The 27,418-nt window shown below is 42.5% G+C and overlaps 1 protein-coding gene across 7 annotated transcripts in view; it reads right to left on the reverse strand.

Moving 5' to 3' along the window:
- AGAP1 (ArfGAP with GTPase domain, ankyrin repeat and PH domain 1) overlaps window positions 1-27,418 on the reverse strand; it is a 593,970-nt gene that overhangs the window by 88,273 nt on the left and 478,279 nt on the right. For all 7 annotated transcript variants that reach the window (XM_073633654.1, XM_073633653.1, XM_073633655.1 and 4 more), the window contains 2 exons: window positions 21,777-21,944; window positions 3,389-3,550 (listed from right to left, as the gene is read on the reverse strand). In XM_073633654.1, coding sequence (XP_073489755.1) covers window positions 3,389-3,550; window positions 21,777-21,944 — 330 coding nt within the window. The remainder of the gene's footprint in view (window positions 1-3,388; window positions 3,551-21,776; window positions 21,945-27,418) is intronic.

Genomic DNA, 27,418 nt, shown 5'->3' on the forward strand with positions numbered 1-27,418 from the left:
AATTCAGATAGACATGCTGGTTGGTGTACAATAGATGTAAGACCCCTTTGTGTATGATACAGATACACCGGGGGAGTGCAACTGCTTGAAAAAAAAAAATTGAAAAAACTGTCCATTTCAAGATTATTTCTTTTTTTTACAAAGATGCCACAGTCATTGCTTCACTCATTTTGTTTATGCCATTTGTATTAAAGCTGAAACTCAATTGGCCCTTTAAAACGAAGTTGACATTCTGGAATTACAGCTTCAGTATTCTAAATAATATCATTACATACAATGTTTTGGCGGAGTTCACTTGGGTCCCATGCTGCCCACAGAGAAATCAATGACTATCACACTACTATTGCTGTGATCTCTCTGCTCATCTCTAATTATGGGGAAATCGTAATACTCTCAATACAGGTGCACAGAATGACCACACAGGATGTCCAGGTGCGGAACAGCTATGGACACAAGACCCTGCACATCCTATGGTCAGGATGAGAGCTTTAACTAGGATCACATTTCAAAAGGGTTAATTAGAGCTCTTTATGTTTAAATCAGTGATTCACCAAAGCTTCTACAGATATTCTGTCTCGAACAGCAAGGGTGCCTGGAAGAATAAACAAGAGTATTTAGCAGGAAAATATGGGAATTCTATAGCAGCGTATTACATAAAGAGCATCTATCTAAATAAAATTATACTGGGACTTATACATAAAAAAATTAGGAGGAAAGAATATTTTACTCTTCATAGATCTGTGCTTGTTTTGAGGTTTTCTTCAAAGTGATTCCAAAAGGTAGAATGTTTTGTACCGTTATACATTCTATCCATTAACGTAAAAAACCTTACATGCTTTGCCTCCCTTCCCTCTCCCAAAAACACTTACCTGACACCACTCTTGATCCAGCACGTTCCCTGTCAGCAGCCACACTCTGCCCTCCTCCCTGATTCACTTCACAGGGTCTACTGATTGCAGCAGGAGCCATTGGGCTCCTGCTGCTGTCAGTCAAATCCACTGAGATCGGGGCGATGGGGGCAGGTTCAAGCCATGCTGTATGAGCCTATGGACACACACACAGCGCACTTAGCACGAGTGTCCCCATAGAAAGCGGCTTGCTATGGTGGAACTCAGAGAAAAAAGGAGATGTTTAAAGCATCAACTGGGGACACCAGAAGAGGAGGTTCAGGGCCGCTCTGTGCAATACTATTGTACAGAGCAGGGAACTATAACATGTTTTGTTATTTTAATTAAAAAACACAAGTCTTTACAATCACTTTAAGACCCCATTCACATTTGTCTGCTTGTTTCCTTAAGCCTGACTATGCATTATTATACCTTACTAAAGCCGACCATAGATGGATTGAAATTTGGCCGGTTCAGCCGGTACAGGCTGAATTTCAATCCATCTATGGTCTTGATCGACTTCTGTACAACCAGCCTGTTTTTTTTTTATTTTTGCTTGATCAATGCCGCCAGCTATAGTCAGCAACACTAACCATTGCTGTCAAAATACAATAGATTAATGGTGGGATTCTCCCAACAACACAGAGTGTGTTGATGGGGGAATCGAATCAACCCATTGGTTGAACGAAAAAAAAAGGCATCATCTATGGGCGATTTGTTTGACTACGCAGAATCCAATTCTTTCTAATTGTCTCTGTTCACACTTGTATACTCAGTCCCCTTTATACTCTATGTCCTACGCTTCCATAGATATAGATATGCATGTTAATGTACATCTTTGTGCACTTTTTATGCCCGAGGAATTCCTCTCTTCCTATAGAACTGCTCTCCTCTCCTTGCCCAGCAAACAAAGTTTTGATACACATGCAAAAATGCCTACAAAGAAAGAAAAAAAAAAAACAAAACACCTCAAAATCACCAGGAATATGCTCTGCTCAGGTGTGAATGCAGGCTTCGTGGTTATTAAGAGTGACTTAATTTTGCAATGAACAGTCTTGCTTGAGGTGGAATACATACCGGAGAGCAAATATGTTGTGTTCGATTTTAAAGTAAATGAGGACTGCTGCCACTAGAATGCTAAAATATAAGCTCTGTGTGCTAAAACGTATAGATCTGTAAGTCTATTTAGGGTGAACTCTGATATAAAGCTAGGTCAATAGGCCCCATACAATAGTGATGAAGCTGACGTTTAGGCAGCAAACAAACACGAGTGCCAAGTGTATTACAGAATCCAGCATTAGCCTGTATGTAACCCACAGATGTTAGAAAACTACTGAATAGTGGATATGTAATCCAACCCACCAAGCTACCTTTGGTGAGGTTTGTATTGCCCGTGAATGCCTGCCTATACACTGAGCAGAAACCTCTGCTGTCTGCAGAAGTCACTGCAGACACAACGTCCCTAGACCTAGTGATGGTCATCTGCTGGCCATTGGTAGCTTCCCATTTACAACAATATCTTTGAACTAGACCGGACACGTGATGTTTCTTGCTGTATGGAATTTCATCAGGAAATCCCAAACGCTTAAATATAAACATGTACAGAGATCTAGGATTTTTAAAATTCAAACGCACATGGCTTTAAACCAGTGATGGTTACAAACGAACAAGAAACACGTGGGAGTCACACAAATACATTCAGGTGTACTGTATAAATTTAATCAACTGGGTGCTGAATAAATGTATACAAAGTATGGAATAACGTTAATGCATTTTCCAATGATCAATAACATGGACATTATAACATGTGTAGGCACGCCTAGACAAGGCAAAAGGTCAAACAGCATATGGGATCATGTACATAGCATGAGCAGAATGTGTATTACACACTTGCGTCAGCTTCGGTTGCAAAGTTGGGACTGTTGGCAACAGCAATGAGACCACACTTGGAAAAATAAAACAAGCAATTTGGTTGCATCACACTACGATGAAATGTAACATTGTCAGATTTGTTTTTGCCAGCATACATTAGTACCTCTGATATGCATTTTTCATTCTTTTGCATTTTGGTTGCGTTGAACGATACAGTACAGCCAAGGCTTGTGGTGTAGATGAACCCTTAAATATGAAACCTTTTTTGCTTTGGGTTCCGCTTCTGCTCCGGTTTTACAAAGCACGGTCATATATTATATAATACTGCTACAAGTGAGGACACAATGAACCCTTAGAAGAGCATAAAGATACCATCACAATACACACAGGTATAGGCTGACTTAATGGAACAGCTGATGTGACTGATCACTAACCAGTGCAGAGACCCGTGTGGCAAAATGATGGAACAAACTTAGAAGCTGCAACACATGCTTGAATACAGTATGAGGACACATGGCAGTGGTATTAGTGACTGAACTACCTTTACAGTACATTTCTCCTTCTCTGAGGGATAAGTGACATTTATGTCTCAAACATTAAGATGGGTAGGAAAGATGGAAAGGTCTCACCTTCAGCTGTGCTGGAAAGTCCATCAGCTTTAAAGTTACTCGTACTTTTCTTCCGGCGGTGTTTCTTGCGGTTGGCATGCGGTGACGGTGGTGGATCTAGTTTGGGGCTTGTAGTGCTAGAGATGCTAGGACTTGAACACACAGAGTCACCCAGTCCAGTGTCTGGAATTCAAACATGGGAACAGCCTGATCAAAATAGTGCTACCACCAAGACAAAAAGGAATTCACTGCACAAATGAGAAGGTTACTGTAACATGCCCAATTAAATTTTTTCCTATATGTATACACACACACACACATTTTCTTTTTCTCAACCATCTACTGGTCATGATCCAAATGAATACTGGGGGGCCCATATAAATAGCCTGATGGGTGTTGTTTGATTTACTGTGGTTTGAAATATTTGTCTCGTTTCCTTTGACTAGTACCCAGATCTCCTTTTTTCATATTCAGATATTTTATTGAGCAACACAAAAGACATCACATACAAATTACCGTCTATTGCTAGTAAGGATTGTCTCCACACAGGGAGAAATACAGTAATAAACATTGTGAACAGGTAGGTTAAAAAAGTATCCCCAAAACAGGGGGCTAATCGATAGATGGGTAGTCAAAATTCAACAGATGATGGCACATAGCAACATATTGTACAATTTACAGATAAAGGAAGCTAGAAAGCCAACAACTGGATGGACCATCCCAGTCATGGCCCAGAGCGTAGTGGGGACCAGGCAATGTTGGCAAAATGTGCAGCAAAGTTCAAGCCAATAAAAGAGGGAGGAGGATAGAAAGATGGTAGGAATAAAAAGAAAGGGGGGAAGAGAAGAGGTGGTGGTGGTGGTTAAGGGAAGGAAATGGCTTTGGGGAACGCAATCAAAAGACAAAAATGTAGTCATTTAAGGCTCCATAAGAGAGGCGGCAAAATCAGGAGGTAGAAAGTTGTCAACTTTTAGTGTACCGTATTACTATGTATGTATCATCACCCGAGTGACCCGATTCTTTGTAGCTATTATGCAAAGCGGCAGGGTCTTCCAGGCTTTAGCTATAGTCTGTTTCGCAGCAGTTGTGATAAAAAAATAGGGCAATTTGTGGATCAGGTAGAATTGAAACAACGAGGAAAGAATTGAGAAAATGTCCTCCCAATAGGATTGTACAATGGGGCAAGTCCACCATGTGAGTATGTAACAGGCTCCCCACAGCCCCAAAAACAGGTGGGTGAATAGCCCAGGATATACTTTGCTACCCTGTGTGGTACTAAACATCTTGATAAAACTTTATAGGAGGTCTCCAGGGCAGCTACATTAGGAGAGACCTTGTGAGTTGTTTGCCAAATGTCTGACAAGTCCTCAGGGGAAAAGTCCAGGGCTAAGTTTGTGGTCCATTTTCAGATCTCTTTTTTTAATGTGAACCTATCTGATAAAAATAAGATTGACTATAAACTTAAATTTCCTTCTCATCCTTTGGTCCACTTGGTGACTAAGAACCCAAATGCAGGTTGGGCTGTTTGCTCATTCCAGGTCAGTAACCCATTATAAAGGAAACTTGTACTAAGAGAAACATGGAGGCTATGTGCTGGATTCTATGCATTGCTGACCTCTCTTTTTACTTATTCATTGTGGACAGGCAGCAAGTGAAGTTAATATCATGTTAGAATACCTGAACTGCTTGCCTGCTCTGGGTTAGAGTACTAAAGAAGCAACTGGATCTGCATGGCAGGCAGGTAACAAGAATTTTTATGAGAGCTCAGGAGAGGCAGTCTATATGTCACTCTCAATAAGGTTTCCTTTAAAGAGACACTGTTTAGGATACATAGATCCTAAAGTCAGTGCCTCTTTAAAATACAGGTCTACAGACGGCAATGCATTTAACCTGCATAACTTTGCGTCATTCCTATTAGTCCCTACAAAACTAATGAAATAGACCATGGGATCAGCTTGTTTCTTTTACAAGGGAAGAAACAAAATGGACAATAGAAGAATAAAACAGCTTGTTCATTAAACAATGAGAAGCCAAAACAGAGGAATAGGAAGGAGCAGGCAATATAATAGATACAGGGAGGAGGGGATATGAAGCAGGGACGTGGTCTTTCTACACAGCGCTTTTTCCCTTCAGTTGTTTTTTTATGGATATCACTTCGCACCTTCAGTCCTGTTTTATTGCCACTGTAAGAATGTGTCCCACCCTCTACCAAAATATACCCTTCTCCTGTGGGCAGCAGCTTCAGACAGCTCCGCGTTTGTGATGAGCAAGAATAAAATAAAATCCCCATAAATATCAGCAGGGAAATGAACCCTCACTGCCGTCACTGGCCTGCTCTCAAGGACACACATAACTTATTGTACAATCATTTAGTTTCAGGGAAAGTTGGAGATGTGGCAACTTATCTCCGATGACAGAATACCACATGTTCTGGCAGTCCACAAATACCATATGCTGTATTGCATTCTGGGCTGGCAAATAACCCAATTATGAAATGACTTGCAATTTAAATCTCCAGAAGGCTGCTTTTAACCACTCATAGGCATCCGCTGGTCAAGCAAGAAATTTAGCATTTTACCCAACTCCAATAACACCTGCTGAGTGGCTGAAATCCATTTTGTGCAGTTGTCTGAAGCTGAAAAACAATGCATACTACACTTGTTAGTTTATTAGCAGTCTGCAATTGTTTCTGTCCACAAAACAAGCCAATGGCAAAGAAGTTCATCAAATGAGATGAAAAATTGCCCCATCCATGGCTACTCAAAACAGTAGAAAATTGTTGCAATAACTGCAGTCATGCCAAAAGAATTGTTAGAAACTCTGTGCTGGATGCTAAAAGCACCACTAATAGCAATGGAGAGCTATTTCCTTACTTGCAAATCTAAATTAAAGAATAAATATTGCAGTGTCACCTTTGGAAAGATATCCCAAGTTTCTCCCAACACTTTCTGCCTCTGTTACAATTTCACACCAAGACAGAAGGAACCTTCCAAGATTAGGCATAGACACCCAAATGCCCCTTCCTGATGGACAGGCAGACATCTGCCTGTTTTCTGCTCTAGAGCCTGCTCGGATTAATAGAGTGTCTCAGTAGATTGACGTGGCATACTTTTACTTAACACCTTCCCTCCCCATCTCTCATTAAGAAGAGGAAATCTTGCAAGCTATACTGAAGTTCTTCAGCAAGCTTGGTGCATCTGACATTGGATGGACGTGCCTATTACTGCCTTCTAGTGGTACCTCCAAACAGTTAAATCTTTACCCAAGTGGTGGATTGGACCAAGATTTAGTCAGTTCTGCCCTAGCTCAGGAAATTACAGGTGAATATGGACTTTTACTAGAAACCTGCAGATGTGTACTCCAAGTGTTGACCTCTTTAACTAGCAATCTCAGAATTATATCAGACTCATCCAGACTACCAATCACTCAGTGTCCGCCATTCCTCTGTGCCAATTTTTTCACTGGTTTCCGCATACTCAAATAAAAAATCTAAAATGTTATCATCATACAAAGCCATCCACATCTCTGCCCAAGTTACATCACCAATTTTCCTCTTTGCTCTTCCAAAGATCGCCTGCTCTCTTACTGCCTCACCACACTTCCCCCAGGTTTGCCTCCTTGACTTCTCCAGAGCCTCTTCCATCCTCTGTCCTCTATCTGAATCTGTCCACCTATCTCCTATTCTAGTAAGCCTTTCAGGAATCCCTCAAAATTCATCACTTCAGGAAACCTATTCTGCCTAAAAAGCCAACAACTGAACTTTTACTTTTTAGATCAGCTCACACATTGTTACTACCTTTCTGTATAACTTCCCCTTCCATTTAAAAAATTGCAAGCTGTCACAAGCAGGGCTCAATTAACCCTCTTGTTCTACAGTGAATGTAAAAAATAAGATTACAGGTTTATAATTACCTGTACAGTGCAATGGAATTGCACAGATGGGCCCCAATCCTCCTCTTTTCGGTGCCAGGGGTCCAGACTTTTCTTCTTCTTGGTGTGCCACCATAGAAAGCGGCTTCCTACTGTGGCACACCTGCAGACTCGATGCCGAGTAGCGCTGCCTGTGTCCATAGACATACAGCGGCTCGGCCCCACCCCCTGGTCACAAGATTTGACTGACAGCAGCAAAAGCCAATGGCTCCTGCTGCTGCAGCAAAGCCTCTGAGACCAGGAAGCGAGGGGAGAGAGATACTGCAGACAGGCACAGCGCTGAATCGAATGAGGAATTAAGTATTTGGGTGGGGGGGGGGGGGGGGCTGGCGAGGGGGGGGGGGGGGGGGGATGGCGGGTGAGGGGGCAAAACTGTTCCTAAAACATTTTTTACCTTAACGGAAGGAATGCATTAAGGTAAAAAATGTTTAGTCTTTAGAACCACTTTAATTTGTATTGCAACTGTACTATTTCCCTTTATTTTGTAAAGTGCTGCGCTAAGTGTTGGAGCCATATAAATTATGTATTGCAATAATAAAAAGATGACATCTTATAAAATAATCAGCCCACATGTGAGAGAGGTACAAGATGAATGTTAATGATCTGTTCATATATAGCATAGATAGTATGACAACTGTATGCCTAAAGATGCCCATTGATGTGAGGATAATGGTCATTTAAAGGAGAAGGCCAATTTTTTTTTGGCTATACTTCTACTATGGGTCACAGGAGTGCACTTAGTTCTGCACTCCTGTGACTTTTCAGCCAACAGCAGGCTAAAGCCTGATGTCCGCTGACATCACAGAGCCGGTCCAGGCTCTGAAAAGATTCTGACCATATGGTCAGGATTCGGCCAGAAGCCTGCACCAACAGCTGGTTTAGCCTCTCAGCCAGCCCTGAGAGCCTGAGCCAGATGCTCCCATCCCCTCCATAGCTCGGCGCTCTAGTGAGAGCTGGAACATCAGAAGAGAGCAGAGAGCTGGTGGCTGACAGTGACCAGCTCTCTGCAGGCTGAAGACCAAGAGCTGAGCGATCAGCAGTGTTTGATTGGTCAGATCCCGGTTTTAGAGGTCGTGGGGGACAACTGGGGCTGGGATCGGTGCTGCAGCCATTTAGGCGAGTAAAAATGTGTTTTGTTTTTCCAAATCTGATACTTTTTAAGAAAGTGGGTCAGCACAACAGCCAAGCAAAAAGCATTCATCGAATCAGAATTCAGCAATGCTTCCTCAAGGAAGGGTTTCCTTCAAAATGGTGCTTTATACAAAGGACCACTCAATCCTGATCACATAACAGATGCTCAATTACCAGCTATACCACACTAGCCTATGGCCTTTAAATAAAAAAAGACAAAAACAAAAAGATTTCAAATTGGTTGACTGAACCGCAATAAATGAAATGTAAGTCTGAAATTTATCAGTTCATTTTGTGATCGCTTTATAGTGTTTGTGTATGGACTAACCCTTTACGCACTTTCACACAGGTATTTTAACTTTCTGCTTTCCCCTTTACTCCGCATTTATCTTCCACAATGATTGAACTACAATGTCCACTATGTTATCCTTTGTTGTTTGGTATTGGATGCCCTTTGACAAAATTCTCTACCACCCTGTGAGAAACCTGAGAGGCGCTATTTTAGACTCCCTACAGGTGACCATGGGGACAGACAGAACACTTATTGTGCAATTATTATAGGCTATATGCTCTCTGAACCATCTTCACAATGCACATGGGACCTCTGACTGCCCACAGTTTGCAGGTGCTCTGGTAGTTAAGGGGTTATTACACGTAGGAATCATTTCAATGCCTGGAGTTGGTTGAGAGCTTCACTGCTCTACTGACAAATCATACAAGACAGCTAATTTTACAAGTCAGGTAGCAGATACCACACAGCCGGCAAAAAGCGGGCAGAAGCTGACATCAGACCCTCCAACTCCTTCCTCCTCCCCCCGATACCCCTCCCAGACCTCACTCTGACATTCTTTCCCTTTACCAGCACCTCCTGTTTTGTGGTCCTTCACATAAAGTAATTTATCTAATTAGGAAACGTTCAGAGCGGCTTTCAAAGGCTGAAGCCACAGGGAAACATAGGCTGCTTAAAAAAATAAGATCCTTTTACTCTGCCCCCCATGCATGCCGTTAATTGAACGCTAGGAGGGGGGAAGAGAGCATTGAAATCAGAAAATAAAATGAAGACCCAATGTGTGTTATTTTGTCTTGGACAAAAAGCAGGGACAATAAGCAGCATATTCACTAGCAAAGAAGAACATTTAAATCCCAAAGATAGAGAAGAACAAGACGAAACAAGAGAGAAAAACTTGTGTCTACAGCCCCGCTGATATCACACACACATTAACACAGCGCTTTTAAATTCGGAACCTTTTAATAAAAGGGAAGAGAGAAAGTTTAAATTAAAAGGATCTTTCTTGTTTGAAGTAAATGACAAAAATAGGAAATAAAAAACCTTAAAGTATGAAACGATGAGCCAGAAAGTGGGGGGGCCGAGACACTGAATTCACAGTCTGGAGGAGGAGGGAAGGGTGGGGGGCACTTTGGGGGGAAAAAAAAGTTTTATTACAAGGGAATATCAGAAGCATTTATCATTTTTCTCGCATTGCCAAGTACCTGATTATTCCTCATTTCCTTTTTTGTCATGTTCCTGATGAGTTTTTTACGCTGGTGCAGTTAACTGCTTGCTGGTTTACTACAAACAGCAAATCTGCTTTTGGGGGGCTAATGTTGAGGCTTTAGCAGCCATTAAAGACAGGTCATATACCCACTAAGGGGGATTTCCCACAAAGCTGGAAGTCCACAGGCTGTCTGCTGCCAATGTGAAATACAGGTCACTCACGGGCTTGTATTCCACAATATCAGGGATTTGTACACCCACAAAAACTGGTAAGCCCGGAGGTTCTTTTCTAGCTTAAAGGAAAGAAGATACTAACCAAACGGTCAAGTATAGTTCATTTGTTACAAACATACATAACCTATCACTTATGCCCCGTACACACGATCGGACTTTCCGACAACAAAACCATAGATTTTTTTGTTCGAAGGATGATGGCTCCAACTTGTCCTGCATACACACGGTCACAAAAATGTTGGCCAACAATTACGAACGTAGTGACGTACAAGACATACGTGATATCTCCATTACAAACGCTAGTTATATCTCTGGCTCGTACTTGATTACGAGCATGCGTGGACTTTTGTCCAACGGACTTGTGTATACACGATCGGAAAATCCGACAACAAATTTGTTGGTGGAAAATTTGAGAACCTGCTAGCCAACATTTGTTGGTGGAAAGTCCGACAACAAATGTTCGATGGAGCATACACACGGTCGGACTTTCCGCCAACAAGCGCACATCCAACATTTGTTGTTGGAAAATCTGATCGTGTGTACGGGACATTACGATCTCCACCTTTAAGGGCACGATACACTGCTGGGTTATCTAATGTTCAAGCCCATGGGCTGAGCAAGAGAAAATCAATCGAATCTCCCATACACGGCAACAGGAATCGGCACACCCAATTATCATATTTGTATACACTATTGCGTACAATGGCATTACCAAACAGTGACTGCAACCGATGGCACGCAGTCACTGCTCAGCTGATACATTTCCACTCATGTCAGCTGTTTTTTAAATCATCTTTTGTCAAGCTGGGTGGTTCATGCACTGCCACCCACAGTTTAAATTCTGCTTGATGCAGCAGGTATAGGCTGATATTTGAGCCATCTATGGGGGGCCTTTATGGCAGTGTTTCTCAGCTCCAGTCCTCAAGGCGCACCAACATGTCATGTTTTCAGGCCTTCCATTATTTTGCACAGGTGATTTGATCAGTTTCACTTCCTTAGTAATTACCACTGCTGTTTCATCTTAGGGAAATCTGGAAAACATGACCTGTTGGGGCGCCTTGAGGACTGGAGTTGAGAAACACTGCTTTATGGTACTATCATCTGGATCAATTGGTCTGTCATGGACTGCTGGTGACTAAGTCTGCAAGAATGTAGTGTACTGCTTGCCTTTCCATACTTGCCACACCTAGGTTAGTCTGCATAGTGATGGGTAGCCAAACTCTACAGCAGGATCCCATTGTATGGGGGCAAGAGAAAAAAAAATTAAGCCCAACTAAACTTTCAGTTTAACATATTAAAGCTGTAGTAAACCACATAAAAAAAAAACCTGCAAGGCAGTTATAATGTGCTAATATGTGATACTTAGCATAAAACAAAGCCATCCAGTGGCACGCTGTCACTGCTGACATGGCTTCTATCTGTACCCAGTCTTCCTTCTGGGTTGGCAGGCTCCGGTCATTAGATTCAACAAGCCGCGATGTCACGCATGCCCGCTGGAGCCGCTGTTGGCAGCTCATGACTCTGAAGGAACAGCACAAGTATGCCGTTTCTTCAGAGCGCATGCGCCAGTGACGTCATCGGCAGCTTTGCAACTAAATATCTCATAAAGGGTGCATGTTTAGGAGATATTTACTGTACTTATAGGCAAGCCTTGTTATAGGCAAAAATCAACCAAGAGCGTTTACTCCCACTTTAAAAGGCTGGTTTAAAAAAAAACAAAAACAAACATACATGTTATACTTACCTGCTCTGTGTAATGGTTTTGCACAGAGCAGCCTCGAACCTCTTCTTCTCAGGTCCACAGCTGGTGCCCGAGCCATGATCTATGCATCCATAAGACACAAAGAGCCACGGCTCGGCCCTGCCCAACACCCCCCTCCCCCGCTCTCTCATCATTGGCTTTTATTGACAACAGTGGGAGCCAATGGCTCCATCTGCTGTCTTAGCCAATGAGGAGAGAGAGACCCAGGAAAGCTGAGGCTCCCGTGCACATCGCTGGAACGAGAGGGGGCTCAGGTAAGTATTAGGTGGGGCTGTGAAGGGAGCAGCACAAGGAAAGCTTTTTACCTTCATGCATAGAATGCATGAAGGTAAAAAACCTTCAGCCTTCACACCCACTTTATATCAGCTAAATACATTCCAGGTGCATCAAAACAAAAGGTACAGTTCATTTTCTTTAAAAAGCAGACACAGTCTTTGTAATACATCCTATCTCCTACCAGCAAGCTGCACAGAAGCAGCTCAGCTCTCTGTGGAAGCAGTGGTCTCGGTGCAAGTTCCAACATGCACCCTGCTGAGTCAGAGATTTCCAATCAGTAGGGAGAATGAACTACTGACTCAGCAGGGGAAGTGTTGAACTTCTGAAGAGACATCACTGTTTCAACATGGAAAGCAAGGTCCTTTTCTGCATTTGCTGGCAGGGAGAAGCTTTTTTACTCAGGCTGTGGCTGCTTTCTAAAATCAAAAAATGGAAGGCAGAGATGGACTTTATTTTTCCATTCAGCCAACAATGGAGATAGATAGAGTAATCATCCCCGAGACACTGTATTCTGACATTGGAACACTCTGTCAGAATACACTGATCAGTGTCTTTAGCCACTGAATAAGAAATATTTTCCAACAACCCTGTTCAACAGATGTTGATCATTAGATGGGGAGAGGATGGGGGAGGGGTTGTCAGCCATTGAATTCTTCTTGCTATCGCTTGTCTGTGGAAAGCGGTCAGAGCCAAGACAAGCTGAATCAGCCGTTTCCTTCAAAGTTGTTGTCGGATCAGCCGTGGCAGGAGGAGAGAGGGACATGGGGTTAAACCAGATAACTAGACTTAGAAAGCACCTAGCAACATGGGACAAAGTGCTACATGTACTTTGTCCCACAGGAGATAGAAAAGTAAAAAAAAAAAGATGGAATTCTTTAAAGTGATATTAAAGTCAAGTTTAAAAAAAAAAAAAAACAACAAACATGTTATACTTACCTGCTCTGTGCAATGGTTCTGCACAGAGCAGCCACGATCCTCTTCTTCTCTGTTCCCCCGCTAACGCTCCTGGCTCCACCCTCCTGCAAAGTTCCCGCACAGCCGCTGCTCTGAGAGTCCATTCAGACACGGAGCCAAGGCTTGGCCCCGTCCCCTCTCTCTTCTTATGGGCTCACTGGCTGTGACTGACAGCAGCGGGAGCCAATGGCTGCTGCTGTCTCAGCCAATAAGGAAGGAGGGACCCGGAGCATAGAGGCATTTGTGCACATCGCTGGATGGCCATGGTGAGGAGGTAAATATTAGGGGGGGGGGGGCATTTTAAAACTATTTATTCTTCACTCATTTTTAGTTATATTATTGTATACTAATTGCTAATACTCTAAGTTAGATTAAAATAACATCTATATTTTTCTAGCTGGTATTTTACATTGAACATTTACTTAATTGTTAACGCTGTCACCTAATGCTCTGGGGTAATGCTTGCTTATGTCATTTTTCTGTATACGATGCTACAACATTGCACTTTTATTATAGATATTAGATATGTATTTCTATTGCATAATCTCTAGAAAGGTTTAGCAAAATATGTAATACCCAAATGTAAGACAAGTCTTCAAAGCCCATCTTCAGGCAAAATAAGCAATAAGCAATGTAAGCAATTCAGAAAAATTGGAACCGTGCTAGTGAGAAAACTGGTGTCCATACAGGACCATCATTTAAGTGAAAACCAAGTAAGGTGTATAAAACAAATATGTTGTACAAATCACCAAAATATAACTTTATACAAATAAGTAAACCAACAAAGGTGCATTCTTCATGTGCAACCGTGCAAAGAATAAAAAAGTAAGTCCATGGAAAAACAACAAGATGAATCACCCAGGTGTTTGTTAGAGTGTAATTAGGGTCTTGCTGGATACGGACAAGGTGTTAGGTCCACCACCACAAATAGAGAGACTGGCCGCTTACCAGAGACTCATGACCCCCCACTACAGAGGGTCAGAGTAAGCTGTTAAGACTGATTGCTCCAGATCGCCACCAAAGGACCGAACATTAGCACTACAACGGAACATCAGGGGTCTTGATATAGGATGGGTTGATTCACAGTAGCGGGACGTCAAACTCTCAGCAGAGTGGATGACTTTGTAAGCTCCCCAGTCAATGCTGTATGGTTTGCCGCAACTCCTCTGTCACTTTAGCGGGACAGATTGGCCCTGGCTGGTCTGTTTTCCTCTTTGGAGGCTTCTTAATCTGTTGGACGAACGTTTCAATGTTTTCTTATAAACAGCACAGGTGCATTTAAAGTGAGGCGAGCTGTACGGGTGGGCGGGGTCTGCATTAGATTGCAGACCCCGCCCACCCGTACAGCTCTCCTCACTTTATATGCACCTGGGAGGCCGTCCAGAAGATACAGTGCTGTTTATAAGAAAACATTGAAACGTTCGTCCAACAGATTCTTAATCTGTTGGACGAACGTTTCAATGTTTTCTTATAAACAGCACAGGTGCATTTAAAGTGAGGCGAGCTGTACGGGTGGGCGGGGTCTGCATTAGATTGCAGACCCCGCCCACCCGTACAGCTCTCCTCACTTTATATGCACCTGGGAGGCCGTCCAGAAGATACAGTGCTGTTTATAAGAAAACATTGAAACGTTCGTCCAACAGATTAAGAAGCCCCCAAAGAGGAAAACAGACCAGCCAGGGCCAAGCTGTCCCGCTAAAGTGACAGAGGAGTTGAGGCAAACCATACAGCATTGACTGGGGAGCTTACAAAGTCATCCACTCTGCTGAGAGTTTGACGTCCCGCTACTGTGAATCAACCCATCCTATATCAAGACCCCTGATGTTCAGTTGTAGTGGTAATGTTCAGTCCTTTGGTGGCAATCTGGAGCAATCAGTCTTAACAGCTCACTCTGACCCTCTGTAGTGGGGGGTCATGAGTCTCTGGTAAGCGGCCAGTCTCTCTATTTGTGGTGGTGGACCTAACACCTTGTCCGTATCCAGCAAGACCCCAATTACACTCTAACAAACACCTGGGTGATTTATCTTGTTGCTTTTCCATGGACTTGCTTTTTTATTCTTTGCACGGTTGCACATGAAGAATGCACCTTTGTTGGTTTACTTATTTGTATAAAGTTATATTTTGGTGATTTGTACAACATATTTGTTTTATACACCTTACTTGGTTTTCACTTAAATGATGGTTAGATTGGTACCTGTATGGACACCAGTTTTCTCACTAGCGCGGTTCCAATTTTTCTGAATTGCTTATATTGTGTTTGTGTTACATATAGGAATTCGCAGCTTTGTATAATTCTTTTTGTCCACATATTTTCACCTATGCGCAGTTTCAACCCTCCTCTTTTTTCTGATCAGGCAAAATGTGTTGCCTGCCACCCAGCTGCACTTTTGCCCATTCAAAGCCTGTTTTTTTTTTTTTTTAAACCCTTCCAAAGCTATTGTTTATTTACCCATTGTATTAAGACTCTCCACTGGGCTTCTTCCAAAATAAAGAACTAAAAACCAGATATACAACTCTGCAGTCTGGGCCCACTGCCAACCGTCTTTTTCTGGCCTGTTGCCATGACATCATCTCACTGACACTGGAGTCTTTAAGAACCTGTTAGGACCAGGTAATAGACCATGAATGGGAAGTGTCCGTGTCACCAGGCAGCAATATGGGCATCCAAAGAAGAACCCACTCAGTCTGAGTACAGATTCGAGGCAGGTCACCTGACTGCAGATTTAAGTACTTGGGGCATTTAGCTTAGTCTTTTGTATAACCCACCAGGGAGAATAACCTGCGTGGGCAAGTAAAATTTAGTGAGGGTAGGTACCTGATGGGGGTAAACGTTTTGCTCCGTCGGGGGCAATCATTATTTTGATAAAAAGTTTAGATTTAAATTTATGGTTTATATATTCTTTCACTAATTATATACAGTATCTCACAAGAGTACACCCCTCACATTTTTGTAAATATTTTATTATATCTTTTCATGTGACAACACTGAAGAAATTACACTTTGCTACATTGTAAAGTAGCGAGTGTACAGCTTGTATAACAGTGTAAATTTGCTGTCCCCTCAATATAACTCAACACACACACATTATTGTCTAAACTGCTGGCAACAAAGGCGAGTACACCCCTAAGTGAAAATGTTCAAATTGGGACCAATTAGCCATTTTTCCGCCCCGGTGTCATGTGACTCATTAGCATTACAAGGTCTCAGGTGTGAATGGGGAGCAGATGTAATTTGGTGTTATTGCTCTCACTCTCTCATACTGGTCACTGGAAGTTCAACATGGCACCTCATGGCAAAGAACTCTCTGAGAATCTGAAAAAAGAAAGGCTGCTTACATAAAGATGGCCTAGGCTAATAGAAGATTGCCAAGAACTTGAAACTGAGCTGCAGCACGGTGGCCAAGACCATACAGCGGTTTAGCAAGACAGGTTCCACTCAGAACAGGCTTCACCATGTTTGACCAAAGAAGTTGAGTGCACATGCTCGGCGTCATTTCCAGAGGTTGTCTTTGGGAAATAGGTGTATGAATGCTACCAGCATTTCTGCAGAGGTTGAAGGGGTGGGGGATCAGCCTGTCAGTGCTCAGACCATACGCCGCACACTGCATCACATTGGTCTGCATGGGTGTCGTCCCAGAAGGAAGCCTCTTCTAAAGATAATGCACAAGAAAGCCCAAAAACAGTTTGCTGAAGACAAGCAGACTAAGGACATGGATTACTGGAAACATGTCCTGTGGTCTGATGAGACAAAGATAAACTATTTGGTTCAGATGGTGTCAATCGTATGTGGCAGCAACCAGATGAGGAGTCCAAAGACAAGTGTGTCTTGCCTACAGTCAAGCATGGTGGTGGGAGTGTCATGGTCTGGGGCTGCATAAGTGCTGCCAGCACTGGGGAGCTACAGTTCATTGAGGGAACCATGAATGCCAACATGTACTGTGACATACTGAAGCAGAGCATGATCCCCTCCCTTCGGCGACTGGGCCACAGGGCAGTATTCCAACATGATAAAGACCCCAAACACACCTCCAAGACGACCACTGCTTTGCTAAAGAAGCTGAGGGTAAAGGTGATGGACTGGCCAAGCACGTCTCCAGACCTAAACCCTATTGAGCATCTGTGGGGCATCCTCAAACGGAAGGTGGAGGAGTGCAAGGTCTCTAACATCCACCAGCTCCATGATATCGTCATGGAGGAGTGGAAGAGAACTCCAGTGGCAACCTGTGAAGCTCTGGTGAACTCCAGGCCCAAGAGGGTTAAGGCAGTGCTTGAAAATAATGGTGGTCACACAAAATATTGACACTTTGGGCCCAATTTAGACATTTTCACTTAGGGGTGTACTCACTTTTGTTGCCAGTAGTTTAGACATTAATGGCTGTGTGTTGCGTTATTTAGAGGGAACAGCAAATTTACAATGGTATACAAGCTGTACACTCACTACTTTACATTGTAGCAAAGTGCAATTTCTTCAATGTTAAGAAAAAGCTAAGCACATTGAGCTTCATGTAATTCATACTTTGTAATTAGCCATCATGACAATGCTTGGGGTTGCCACCAGTACACCTCCAATGTAGATGGCTGTCTTGGAAACATATATTCAACTATTGTGTGTTTTCTCAATTACTGTTTTTTTAAATCCTGTTTTTATATTTGTGTAGTGTGTTTAATAAAATATATATCTTTTATCAGTGGTGCCTATAAAGTCCATTTTCCAGTTCTATTTTTTCTCAATTTCTTAGTGTTGTCACATGAAAAGATATAATAAAATATTTACAAAAATGTGAGGGGTGTACTAACTTTTGTGAGATACTGTATAAGATTCTGCATTGTTCCACGTGTGAGATGGGATGTCTTACAACCAGAACCCAGCAATGTGTACTGTACATAGCCTTAAGCTACATGCAGTTTAAATAATGCTTAGAGACACTGAAGCACTCAGTGAAGGAAATAGTTTGTTTGACAGCTTGGTCCAAACTAGCTATTTAAAGTGACAGGAAACTGTAAAAGATGTCTGTCAAACCAGAATTGTTTGCAGTGTGTAGTTTGAAAATATAAGCATGGGCCAGCCATGTTTGATCTGTTTCTTGTTTAGTGGTGCTGCCTTGCTGATTTTATTATCTTACATCAAGTCTACTAGACAAGGTTTGTTCAACTGAAAAACTCTAAACTCGTTAAAAGAGATGTATGGGATTTTTTTTTAATCTTACTTACCCAGGTGGATGTAGCATTGGTCCCCAGCTCTAACATTGAGAACCGAGCGTTCAAACACCGTTACTCACTCTGTTCTCACTGCTCCCTGAGCAGAGAGCTGGTGACTATCAGTCACAGTTCTCCGCTCTGCCCCACTACTCCTGCTCACTGGAGCGCTGGGCTGTGGTGGGGTGGGAGCAGCCGGCTCAGGCTCTCAGTGGCTTGCTGAGAGGCCGAGCTGGGTGCCAGTCCAGGCATGTGGGTGAATCCCGACCATATGGTCGCGATCCTTCCTAAGCCTGGACTGGCTCTGTGATGTCAGCTGACAGAAGGCTTCACCCCCCCTGCTGTCTGCTCAAAACGGGTCACCAGAGTGCAGATCGATCTGCACTTCTATGATCCACAAGAGAAGTACAGCCAAACGAGCTTTGGTTGTATTTCTCCTTTAATGGTGTGAAACACCCACAATACTCTTGGTAGCAGGTGTTCATTTAATTTATGCACATGAATTAGGACAAGGAACAGAGTTTTTTTAATAGTAGTAAGAAAGAGGTAATTGTAAGGAAAGAAATACATGTGATTTGGTAATTCTGATGAGCCCTGATTTATGTGAAGAGTGAGAATTTGTGAGAAGTCCACTTTGAAAGAACCCATTCTTATTGTCCTTAGCAACCAAATTCTCTTTTCGTATTTGCTGTGCAGTATAGAAGAATAAAGGGACTGATTAATAGTAAGAGCACCAAGAACAGTTCCTCTTTCAGATACATGCAATCTTGAGGCCTAGTATTCACGTCCCTAACAAGGAATGCTAGTCATATTTTGCCCTATGACAAGCTGGAAAGTTCAGGTTCCATCAGAGACTTCAACCTGGTATAATTTCAAGATGGATCAATAATAAAAAGAATAAGAGAAGCATAAGTGTGTCTTCAAGTTTCAATGTCACCTTGAAACCTATCATTTAAAAACCTACATGGACATGCTGTTACTAGCTGAATTCTGTAAAAGGAGGTATGCTCCCCATATAAAGCCCCAATACAGAGACCCCTAATTCTTTCCTGAGCTCACTGTTGTAGAATTAACAGGAGAGAAGGTTACCGTTCCTTTAAAGGTTCCTGATCTAGATGAATAAAAACACATACAGCCGTTTTCTGGGCTCTCTGCAGACTGTATTGTTCCTCTGTGACAATGCTCACAAATAGCGTCTCTCACAGGAGACATCTTCAAACCCTCCCCCCTCCCTTGAACGTATGGCTGTCTTTTTTTGGCTGCACGAATCCTTGTTATTATTTCTTGCGCCTCTGAAGACATCTCTCTTCTCGCTTTCCCTCTGTTCCGTTTCCCCCGTCACAAGATTGTCACTCGGAGGAATCTTTCTCTTTCTAGTGCCTTTCTCTTGGAAGAAGCTTAAAGCCTCGTCCCCGACAGTCACTTCAATGGGGTTACGGCCACGTTCCTACCTCTGCTGTCTGCATCACCTGAATTCCCGAATAAATCTTTGCTCCGGAACCAGACTATCTTTGCAAATTACAACTGAATGTCGCTATATTCTACTAACAACCTCAATGCCAGATATTTAAAGGGAACAATAGCGGAAGAGGGCAAATTATTCATACATACAATATGTAAAGATATAATCATCTCCGAAACATCTGTCATTCTCTGCCTTGAATAGAATCAACGGCAGTTTTCCCCCTGAATGTTCGTTGTACTGCTATATATTCTGTATTAACGGATACCTATAATCAGGGCTGGATCTGGACTGCAGCCTTCATCTTTAAAGCTCAGCAGTACCATCTAAGTGAATTGCAAAGTTTAGTCAATCCAATCATGACTGGTCATTGAGTATGTATCAGCGGGTCTTATTTATTGGAACCACTTTCCATTTAGTACATTCTTAGCAAAACCAGGTGCAGGTTTTGCAGACAATGGCCAGTATGATAACAGTTTAAAACACTTTAGAACAGTTTTTTCAAAGTGTGAAATGTGCACAAAATCTTCAATTGACAGAACGTGGCTGTAGAGAATATTTTTGTACAAGATACCATTGCAGGGGCTGGTATTATAAGGGGAAGTGTTCATTTAATCATCGGCACCTGCCAATACTGACCTTTGGCCAGTTTAGAGATGATGTTGGGCCTCTGTCCTAATGGAGGTGGTCAGCATGGTTTAAGGAGTAATGAACAGCCTAACTATCCTTTTTAGGAACTTAACAGGAAGAATTAGAAAATATCAGTAAAAAAGCCACTTTTTATATACCGTTGTCACCCAAACAATGTTATAAATCTTCACTGCTGAAAAAATAAATACTTTATGTACATTGACTCTGGCATAGGGTGGATTGTTGGAATGGGGATACATGTACATGTGAGGCAGCATGAAAAGTGAATTTTGGTAGAGGATCAGAGTGCCGCTGGTATATGTGGTCATTTTTAACAGAAAAGAGTAGAAAGAGGACTTTTTAAAGGTTGTGATACTGGTAAGTTACCAGAGCTTGGGAAACATTAACCTAGGCTAACTGAAGCAGATCAGCCCATTAAACCAACGAACATCTGAATACCATGATCAGGCCGGGTTCACACTATAACAGGCTGCGGATCGCACAGGAGCGCTGTGCGTTCCTGTTCCCCGTTTCAAGGACGAATCAGGGCTGATTCTATGCCTGAATTCGGCCCTGAAACGGAGCCAAAGACGCACATTCTTTTTGTGCCGTGCGCTCCGCAGCTGCCCCGGGGGCTCCATAGGGAGCCAGTCACATTTTCCTGCTATACGAATTAGATGCGGGGAAATGCATATCTAATTCGCATAGTTGTGAATCCTATGCAAATTAATTTGTTTTATTTAACTCATCAAAACTTATCATGTGATCGTTTTTGGGTGCCAAGTGTCCCTCTGCTCCCCAAACCATCTGAGGGGAATCCTGTCTTTATGTGTGGGCACAGATATACACTATAGTGACAAATGTATTGGGACACCTGCCTTTTTACATGCACATGAACTTTAACGGCATCCGAGTCTTCGTCGGTAAGGTTCAATATTGAGTTGGCCCACTCTTTGCAGTCATAACAGCTTCAACTCTTCTGGGAAGGTGTGTGTCTATGGAAATGTCTGACCATTCTTCCAGAAGCGTATTTGTGAGGTCAGGCCCTAATGTTGGACGAGAAGACCTGGCTCGCAGTCTCTGCACTAATTCATCCCAAAGGTGTTCTATCAGGTTGAGGTCAGGACTGTGCAGGCCAGTCAAGTACCTCCACTCCAAACGCGCTCATTTATTGACCTTGCTTTCCATATGTGTGTGTTTGTGTACAATAGGGGTATATGATATTCATGAATGAAAGTAAAATGTCTTCCTAAGGTATTATAATATAAAATTCTCCTGATCTTGCCTACAGTAAAATCATGATATACTCTGTAAATATTAGCTTGTACAAAGTACTTACCACTACTGATGGCGGAGTTTGCTAGGACAGCACCTTCACTCCACTGGTCGGCACTAGACACAGAGTATGACCGCTGGTGCATCCCATCTAGGCGACTGAAAGAACCCAGGCTAATGCCACTAGGACCACTGGCCATCTGGGTAACGGATGTACTGCTTGTCACATTTCCTGCAATTCATATTATAGGAGATCAGGATATTTGTTGCAAAGTACAGAGACTGCACAAGGATTTCAAAGCTTTGCTTAACTTAAACCTATTAGAGAAATGAATAGTAGCAAGTGTTAATAAGTCAGCTTTGCCAAGCCCAGATTTTTGAAAAAGCCTACGGGGCTGTGGCCTAGGGAGACAAAACTTTAGTGGGTGTTGTTGGCAATCCTTTGTTTCATCATTTTATTGCAATTTGTTATCTATTAAAATATTCATATTGGCTAAATGTTTTAAAAAAAAAAATGTTTTAACACAAATCTGTGTCCATGGGGCACGTCAGAAGTAGTCTACTGGGAAGAAATGAAATCTAGCTCTGAGTCGCACAAAACCTACCTACTGCTCCTACTATCAACTGATAAAAGGCCATTATTTCTGATGAACAGTATATTGGATTGCTTGAAACACTATTAGAAGAGTGAGAAAAGAGTATTGTACCCACGTATGCGCATATTCATGTTTTAACAGACATTGTCAACATAACACACCGCACTGTCTGATACATCAGCTTTTAATCTATTCAGACAAGCAGCACTGATGCTGAATGGAACACAGGTGAAAGATGACAAAGCCATCAGCTCTCACTGAGCTGAATGAAATATGTGAGCATAGTTCACATTGATGATTGTGAAAGATAACTTATCAAGTACCAAAACAGAAGGGTGACATAGCCCATAAACCTCCAATTACTTAAATTACAAAATTACATACTCTAATCTTTCCCAAAAGTTTTGTCTACCATTGTTCTGTGTACAGCCGTGGCCAAAAGTTTTGAGAATGACACAAATATTAATTTTCACAAAGTCTGCTGCCTCCGTTTTTATGATGGCAATTTACATATACTTCAGAATGTTATGAAGAGTCATCAGATGAATTGCAATAGCAAAGTCCCTCTTTGCCATGAAAATGAACCTAATCTCTAAAATAAACATTTCCACTGCATTTCAGCCATGCCACAAAAGGACCAGCTGATATCGTGTTAGTGATTCTCTCCTTAACACAGGTGTCAGTGTTAACGAGGACAAGGCTGGAAATCACTCTGTAATGCTGATTGAGTTAAAATAACAGACTGGAAGCTTTAGCCTGGGTTCACACTGTAGCGATGCAGGAACAAGCACGATTCCAGCGCTGGTTCCTGCATCTTTCCTGCAGGCAGTTCACACTGCCCTCTGCAAACCGATGCAGGTGTCAATGCGTTAATGACACCCCCAGATCAGTTCACAGATCTCAGTGCGAACTGTGGATTCAGACAGGAATCAGATCGCATGGGTGGGAACACCTATGCAATCCGATTCCAGTGCGGGGAAAAAAAAAAAAAAAAAAAGTACCTGCATCTTTTTTGCGCCAATCCAATGCGAGTTCAGCCATACAACTGTGTGGCTGAAATCGCATTGCACAGACATCGTATGTGATCAGTACCGCAGTGCGTGTGCGAATCACATGCGATGTCTGTGTTTGCTACAGTGTGAACCCGTGCTTAACTACTCAAGGACCGGAAGGATTTGACCCCTTAATGACCAGGTCATTTTTTGCGTTGTTTTAACTGACAAGTGCGTGGTCGTGCGACGCTGTACCCAAATAAAATTGATGTCCTTTTTTCCCCACAAATAGAGCTTTCTTTTGGTGGTATTTGATCACCTCTGCGGGTTTTATTTTTTGCACTATAAAAAATGAGCAAAAATTTTGAAAAAAGTTTTTTTTTTACTTTTTGCTATAATACATATCCAAAATATATATTATTCTACATATTTTTGGTTTAAAAAAAAAAAAAAAAACGCAATAGGCGTATATTAATTGGTTTGCGCAAAAGTTATCACGTCTACAAACTATGGGATAGATTTAGGGACTTTTTTTTTAAATTGTTTTTACTGGTAATGGCGGCGATCTGCGATTTTTAGCCGAGCTGCGACATTGCGGCGGACAAATCTGACCCCAAATGACACTTTTTGGGGACCAGTGACATTATTACATTGATCAGTGCATTTTGGTAACACTTATCAATGTAAAAATGACACTGGCAGGGAAGAGGTTAACACTAGGGGGCGATCAAGGGGTTAAGTGCATTCCCTAGGTGTGTTCTAGCTATAGGGGGGATGGGCTCACTGGGACATGACAGACATCACAGTATCACTGAGAACAGAGGATCTCTGATATGTCATCTGGCAGAAAGGGGATCCGCTTGTTTACACTGGCAGATCCCCGTTCTGCCTCTGTACTAGGCAATCGCGGGTCGCCGGCAGACATCGAGTCTGCTTGACCCGCGGGAGCGAGCCAGCGGTGGCGCGTGCCCGTCACTGCGCGAGCCGCCGTACAGCTATGGCGATTCACGCAGGAGAGCTGACCTGCTGCCGTATAATGACGACGGCTGGTAGGCGCGTGGTTAAAAAGGAAGGTGGTGCGTGAAATCATTGTTCTTCATCTGTTAATAACGGTTACCTGCAAGGAAACACGTGCAGTCATCTTTGCTTTTAAAAAAAGGGATTCACAGGCAAAGATATTGCTGCTACTAAGATTGCACCTAAATCAACGATTTATTGGACCATCAAGAACTTCAAGGAGAGAGGTTCAATCGTTGTGAAGAAGGCATCAGGGTGTCCAAGAAAGTCCAGCAAGCGCCAGGACCCTCTCCTACAGTTGATTCAGCTGTGGGATTGAGGCACCACCAGTGCAGAGCTTGCTCAGGAATGGCAACAGGTAGGTGTGAGTGCATTTGCACACACAGTGAGGCAAAGACTTTTGGGGGATGGCCTGGTGTCAAGAAGGGTAGCAAAGAAGCCACTTCTCTCCAGGAAAAACATCAGGGACAGACTGACATTCTGATGAAGGTACAGGGATTGGACTGCTGAGGACTGGGGTAAAGTAATCTCCTCTGATGAATCCCCTTTCCGATTGTTTGAGGCATCTGGAAAAAAACCTTGTCTGGAGAAGAAAAGGTGAGCGCTACCATCAGTCCTGTGTCATGCCAACAGTAAAGCATCCTAAGACTATTCATGTGTGGAGTTCCTGCTCAGCCAAGGGAGTGGGTTCACTCACACTTTTGCCTAAGAACACAGCCATGAATAAAGAATGGTACAAAAACATCCTCTGAGAGCAACTTCTCCCAACCATCCAAGAACAGTTTGGTGACGGACAATGCCTTTTCCAGCATGATGGAGCCACTTCCCTTAAGACAAGAGTGAAAACCAAGTGGCTTGGGGAACAAAACTTTGAAATTTTGGGTCCATGGCCAAAAAACTCCACAGAGCTTAATCCCATTGAGAACTTGTGGTCAATCTTCAAGAGGCGGGTGAACAAAAAAACCTCCACAAATTCTGAGACACTCAGGATGTAACCCAGACGTTGACTGACAGCATGCTAGGGCAAATTGCAGCGGTCTTAAAGAAGGGTCAACACTGCAAATATTGACTCTTTGCATAAAGAAGAGCCCCAGCCCCCCCACCAAAAAATTAAAAGCAGCAGCTACATATACTGTAGCTGTTGACTTTTAACATTCAGATACTTAACCTTTCCAGAGATCCTGCAATGTCAGCACCCCAGCCGATTTTTAATTTGGCTTTCGGGTGCTGCCGCCGCCGCCGCCATTGCTTGTAAGGGAAACCGGCAGTGAAGCCTTGAGGCTTCACAGCCAGTTCCCTACTGCGCATTGCGCGAAGCACGCTGCATTTTGTGAATGGCTCGGCGGCGAGGGAAGGAGGAGGGAGGCTGAACTTACAGGGAACTTACAGGGGATGGGTACCTGTCAAAAACCAGGTACCTGCTCCCTCCTCCGAAAGATGCCAAATGAGGCAGCGGGGGGGGGGGGGGGGGGGGGGGGGGGGGAAACAAGCGGAGCTTCCCCTTTTGGGTGGAGCTTTGCTTTAATGTAATTGTCAATAAAAGCCTTTGACACTTATGAAATGCTTGTAATTATACTTCAGTATACTATAGTAACATCTGACAAAAAGGATCTAAAAACACTGGAGCAGCAGATTTTGTGAAAATTAATATTTATGTCATTCTCAAAACTTTTGGCCATGGCTCTATGTTAAAGTACAAATATAAAACCGTGCAACACCCTAAAATAAAACACAGCAGCTAACACAGCAGACAATTTCAATAATGGTAATGAAGGTAAAAGTGCAGCGCTAAAACTTCTGGTGAAAAAAACCATTGGATGGATCTCACAATGAACAATACAAACAACGTGGAACTCTAATTGAATAGATACATAGTGATTTTGTATGAAAAAGAATCAAAAATAAAAAAAAATAAACAAAGTCCATGAGTGAAATGAAAAACCAAAAACTTGGTGAAATAAAATCACCCATGAAGGGACATACGCCAAGTGTTCATAACATCATTTTGACATCAAAACCGTGGATAGATGGTGAGACAATGTGTGAAGGTGAGTAATAAGCCACCGATAGGATGAAGGCTTACCAGATGGTTTGAACTCAAAAGGACGTACGTCCCGAGAGTCAAACAAGCTTGTGTTGGCGAACGCCAAATTTGGAAACATCAGATCCGGAGACCTTTGACGAATGAGCCAGGTCTTCAAGCAGTCATTAGGATAGTAGTCTCCATGGAAAGTATTTTCATAAAGAAAAATGGATAGATTCTCCCATGTGTTCACATGTATAGTTAAAGAAAGGAGAACAAAAAGGGCCACATAGCGTAATTCCGTATAAAAAGTATAAAACTTAATGAGGTTAAAAAACTCACATTTTAGAAGAACAGAGTTTTTGGTAATGTGTAAGGCAGCAGTGGAGCCCGTCCCGATGCGTTTGGTCTACATAGACATCAACCCAGATGATGTCTATGTAGACGAAACACGTCAGAACGGGCTCCTCTGACGCCATACACATTACCAAAAGCGCTGTTTGTTCTTCTAAAATGTGAGTTTTTTAACCTCAATAAATGTATACTTTTTATATGGAATTACGCCATGTGGCCCTTATTGTTCTCCTTTCTTTAACTATTCATGTGAACATATGGGATAATCTATCAATTTTTCTTTAATGACCGCTTGAAGACCTGGCTCATTCGTCAAAGGTCTCCGGATCTGATGTTTCCAACTTTGGCGTTCGCCAACACAAGCTTGATTGACTCATAGGACGTACGTCCTTTTGAGTTCAAACCATCTGGTAAGCCTTCATCCTATCGGTGGTGGATTACTCACCTTCACATATTGTCTAATCATCTATAAACTATTTTGATGTCAAAATGATGTTATGAACACTTGGCGTATGTCCCTTCATGGGTCATTTGGTTTAACCACGTTTTTGGTTTTTCATTTCACTCATGGACTTTGTATATTTTATTTTTTCCTTTTTCATACAAAATCACTGTGTATCTATTCAATTAGAGTTCCACATTGTATTGTTCATTATGAGATCCATCCAATGGTTTTTGTTCACTTGAAGTTTTGGCACTGCACTTTTACCTTTATTACCATGGT

The sequence above is a fragment of the Aquarana catesbeiana genome, linkage group LG06 (assembly GCF_042186555.1).
Source record: "Aquarana catesbeiana isolate 2022-GZ linkage group LG06, ASM4218655v1, whole genome shotgun sequence".
NCBI classification, from domain to species: Eukaryota; Metazoa; Chordata; class Amphibia; order Anura; family Ranidae; genus Aquarana; species Aquarana catesbeiana.